The following is a 4,694-nucleotide window of genomic DNA, read 5'->3' on the forward strand; positions in this document are numbered from 1 at the left end:
GCAACAGTGCCTTTCTCCTTAAGTAAAATGTTAGTTTCCAAGGCTGGGAAGCTGGCTTAGTGGTTAAGAACTCTTACAGAGGTTCCCGTATCCACATCAGGTGGCTCACAACCACCAGTGACTCCAGTTCCGTGGTTATCTGACACCCTCTGGCCTCTGTGGATTCTTGCACATAAATTGACAAAGGCGCGCGCGCGTGCACACGTGAGCGCACACACACACACACACATGTTAGCTTTTAATGTTTTTTTTAAAAAAAAACTCAGACCACACATTTTTTAAACCAATAAACTAAAAGTAAATCAGTATGAGCAACATAAAATCATTTTAGTATCTTTTTCTCCATGATTGAATATACAAAGATAATGGAAGTAACGTGTTCTTCTGCTGTAAAGACGGATGGAATATATCAAAGTCTACTCGCTGGATTTTCTTTAAGTAGTCCTCTAGAGAAACCTGGAGAAAGAGAGCAGCGGTCACTAGATCATAAAATGATCCCATTTCCTAAAAAGAGAAAAGTGCAGCCCAGCACGATGGTCACACCCGCAATCCCAACACTCAGGAAATTGAAGCAGGTGAACTGCCATGAGTTTGAAGCCAGCCTGTGCTAAATGATTAAAATGGAGGCCAACCTGGGCTACATAGTTAGAAAGTCCATGTTTCAAAGAAAAAGTACAAGCATTAAAGCTATGAACACCAGGCCTCTGTTGATCGTACATAGAATGTTTTGCCCAAGGCCTAAGCACTGGGGAAACTGTGCTGCTGTTTCTGAGGCACTAGGAAAGAAGATGTCCAGCTAGGAAGTAGGTTGGTAATGGGATGACCAGCATCTGTGAGAGCATGCGTCTGATGCCAAGACCAAAAAAAAAGTAATTGTTTTTTTTCCTAACAGTCTTCTTTTTTTTTTTTTTTTTTTTTTGGTTTTTCAAGACAGGGTTTCTCTGTGTAGCCCTGGCTGTCCTGGAACTCACTCTGTAGACCAGGCTGGCCTCGAACTCAGAAATCCGCCTGCCTCTGCCTCCTGAGTGCTGGGATTAAAGGTGTGCGCCACCACGCCCGGCTCCTAACAGTCTTCTTAAATATCAGCAGGCATCCCAGACTGGCCTCAAATACCCAAGCACCTTCCCTTAGCTTCTGGAGTAGTGGAATTACAGTGTGCACCATCACAAACAGAAAAACTAATCAAGGACTATGAAACATCTCCAAATTCGGTGTGCTGTGCTCAAGCTGACTGTTCGTTTTCTAAGGTGTATTTATTTATGGGGCACCACACAGCACCTGCAATAGCAAGAAGGGCATCAGATCAGAGCTGGCTTTATGGCTGACCATGAGCTGCCTGATGTGGGGCAGCAAGTGTTCTTAACCACTGCGCATCTCCCCAGCCCCTAAAGTTGACCTTTTAAAAAATTATTTGTTGAAGTTTAATGAGTCTCTTTGTTCTTGCTAGAAAACAAGATTTTTTTGGACAAAAAGACTAATCACAGGTCCCTATAAAAGTCACCCTACCCAGCACCTATCACGCAAGGATTAAGGAAAGACAGGAATTGCACAGTATTCTTTAATTTTTGGTTGTCTGTTGATTTGGCTAATTTACAGTTTCCTCTTGTCTACCGCCCAGGCACTGGCATTCCTCACAGGATTACACTGTAACTGAACTACGCGCCTGCCCTTAAACTACTCTATAAAACCAAAAATCGAGAACCGGGCGTGGTGGCACACGCCTTTAATCCCAGCACTCGGGAGACAGAGGCAGGCGGATTTCTGAGTTCGAGGCCAGCCTGGTCTACAAAGTGAGTTCCAGGGCTATACATATATCTCGAACACCCCCCCCCCCCCAAATTCACTTAAGTTTGCACTCCATGATTCTGAGGCCCCCAGCCCTTCTCGGACAACATCCACAGCGCCCCCTAGAGTTCTGCAGCATACCCCTGGGCGGGGTCAAGAATGAATGAGGCCTCTGTCTTTCTCTCCTTCTAGACTGTTTTCATTGTGTATTATGCAGTGTGTAGAGATCAGAGGAGCCAGTTCTCTTCTTACATCTTCTTACACCATGAGCTCCCGATCAACATGGTACCATAAACACCTTCACTCCCTGGAACCTCCCTGACCATACAGCTAAGAATTTTGTGGGGTCCCTTCCTTCCTACTTCTGAGCGCCTTCTGGGGGTTAAACTCAGACAGCTGGTTTATATAAGAAACACCGTTACCTGCTGAGCTATCTCACAGGAAGGGAATTTGAGCCCAGGAAACTACCTTTTAAACAGTGTTTTCAGGTTCTTTCAATACAACCAGCTCAGCAATGCCCAGTGAGCTGACACTACTGCATGGTCAGGTTACCATGGAGACACTCCAACCAGGTGGTTCCTTTTGTAATTCTCATTTTACTGAGTACAATTGAGGAACACAGGGGTTAAAGAAATTAAGGCCCCAAGGCTAGAAAGAGACAGAGTGGAGTAAAGACAAGCTAGCCTGGCTGCAGAGCCTGTGCTGACCATATCACAGAAAACCCATGTGCCATCATAGACTAATCAAGCCACCATGAGGTAGGGAAACAGAATCAAAAGAAGTACTCTAGAGGCTTGACGAGACCCAAGAAATGGCCCCAGTCTGCTCACTAGGCACCCAGCCTTCTCCACTGAAGCACTCACCGTCTGAAGAAAAGCAGGAAACGCTTCCGCAGGCACGCTTCTGTGGAAGGACCTCGCCTTAGGGGAAGAAGGAAAGAAACTGGTTGGAAAGCTTCAGAAACAGCCTCCCTGAGACCACAAAGCAGCAGTGGCTTGACAAAGGCCTCTCAGAAAAGCAAGAAAACAGCTCATCTCCTGCTGCCCAAGTCTAGCTTCAAGGACTCATGGATTTAGAAAAAAAACCAACTCTCTCTTATCAAAGCCCCTCCCGCTATCTTTCGGCTTAGCTGTGGCATTGCCCAACTCCCTCACCACACCTCACACTAACTCTGCTTAGACAGCCTCCTGTTCAGATGCACAGATGACCCTCTCTAGTGGGTCTGCCTCTGTCTGATTCATTCACATCTTTATTCCATTATTTCACTTTCATCCTGATTAGGTCCCTAGTGATCAGGCATCAGCTATTCCGGCAATGCAAATGTCTTTTCATTTAACCTGTAATCCCAATTCAGCCTGACTCCTGGCTCTCCCACACTCTGATCCACCTGGTGCACTCCAGCTGATGCTATCATTCTGCATTTGCCAGACCGACACTTTCTAGGTCTTTTTCTATAATAGAGACTCCAATCCACATTGTCTGTTACACCAGGAAGAGCACACCCTGCCTCCACTTCCTGACTGCACACTGTGGTTTTACTCCTGACAGCATACTCAGATCGCTCCACAGCCATCCATAGTGCTCTACGCCATGGTCACCTTTCTCTCAGCCTCTCCGCAGCTCAGGAATGCTGGTTCTCTCAGGATGGGGCGTCCCAGTTCTCCTGTTCTTCTCTTTAGCTTCTTCCTAATAAATGGCCCTGTCTTCAAGCTGAAGAATGGGCATGGCCTCACACCCCTGTCCCCCATCCTCATCTGGAGGCACACTCCTTGAGCAACATCTGGACTTACAGCATTGACAGTAACCTCTCACTTGGTGACTCCAACTCTGACCTGCCAAAGTCACAATCCTGCATTCTCCAGCAGCCCATCTCCCTAATTGTCACCCACCTCAAATGGAATTATAACCAAAGATGAGCACCAAGCAAACCACTCACGGTCTTGCACTGACGGGGACTAGTGTGGTCCACCTACCACATTAGTGAACACTGTGCAGCCTTTACTTGTTCTCCTCACCATCTTGTCACAGTCAGTCAGTTATCAAGTGTCACAGTGGCTGTTGGCACACACACACACATGCATATCTCTCCAAACACCTTTTCCTTTTTGGAAGTAAATCTTACGTGTAGGAAGCTCTGGGTGTTATTAGCATGAGCACAGCCATGTCAAGTCCTCCCACCAGCACCGCAGACCCACGGGAATGACAAAGCTTTCCCTGAGTCAGGCTCAGAGAAATGACAAAAACCTTCCCCTGGTCTGTGTTCAAATGTTGACACAATGTGCAGATGTTCCAGGGCCAAGACTGAGACTAGCGAACCCTTCCTCCTGCTGCTGCACAGGATAAACACCGAGTTTCCAGGTGAGCAGTAGTTGCCCTCTATCAGAGCGAGCACAGACCACCTGATTCTTGCTCTCTATGTGTCTCTACTGTTTTTTCACTGTCTGTCATTTCTTAGTTCCTGAGAAGCCCCAGTCAGGTGTCCAGGACTAAGCTGTGTGTGGCCAGATGTGATGAGACACTCTTCTGCCAGCTCCCAATCTTTCTTGTCTCACACACTTCCAGGGTCAGGCTGGTAGCACACATCCATCATCTCACTCAGCACGTCAGGGGCTGAAGAAAGAGGATCACAAATTCAAGGCTAGTGTAGACTCCAATGAAGTTCCTAATGACGCTAAATAGCAAATCCCTGTCTCAAAAAACCAAAAGCAACAGAAACAAACAGAACCCCAGCTCCATGAGCTTTCTACTATAATACTCACAGCTCTACTTGCTGGTGACAAGAACTAACTGATACTGCACTTACTGTGTGGCAGGCACCATTATTAACTCCTTGTATGATAGCTCATTCATCTTAATAATACTCTGAGCCAGGAGGTGAGATGATCCTCTTTTTTTTTTTTTTTTTTTTT

At 46.4% G+C, this 4,694-nt stretch overlaps 1 protein-coding gene across 3 annotated transcripts in view; it reads right to left on the minus strand.

The window, feature by feature from the left end:
• Nucleotides 1-281: 281 nt before the first annotated feature.
• Ndufaf6 (NADH:ubiquinone oxidoreductase complex assembly factor 6) overlaps nt 282-4,694 on the minus strand; it is a 24,901-nt gene continuing 20,488 nt past the window's right edge. For all 3 annotated transcript variants that reach the window (XM_021160496.2, XM_021160498.1, XM_029476644.1), the window contains 2 exons: nt 2,649-2,705; nt 282-456 (listed from right to left, as the gene is read on the minus strand). In XM_021160496.2, the coding sequence (XP_021016155.1) occupies nt 328-456; nt 2,649-2,705 (186 nt within the window). In that variant the 3' untranslated portion in view covers nt 282-327. The remainder of the gene's footprint in view (nt 457-2,648; nt 2,706-4,694) is intronic.

The sequence above is a fragment of the Mus caroli genome, chromosome 4 (assembly GCF_900094665.2).
Source record: "Mus caroli chromosome 4, CAROLI_EIJ_v1.1, whole genome shotgun sequence".
NCBI lineage: Eukaryota > Metazoa > Chordata > Mammalia > Rodentia > Muridae > Mus > Mus caroli.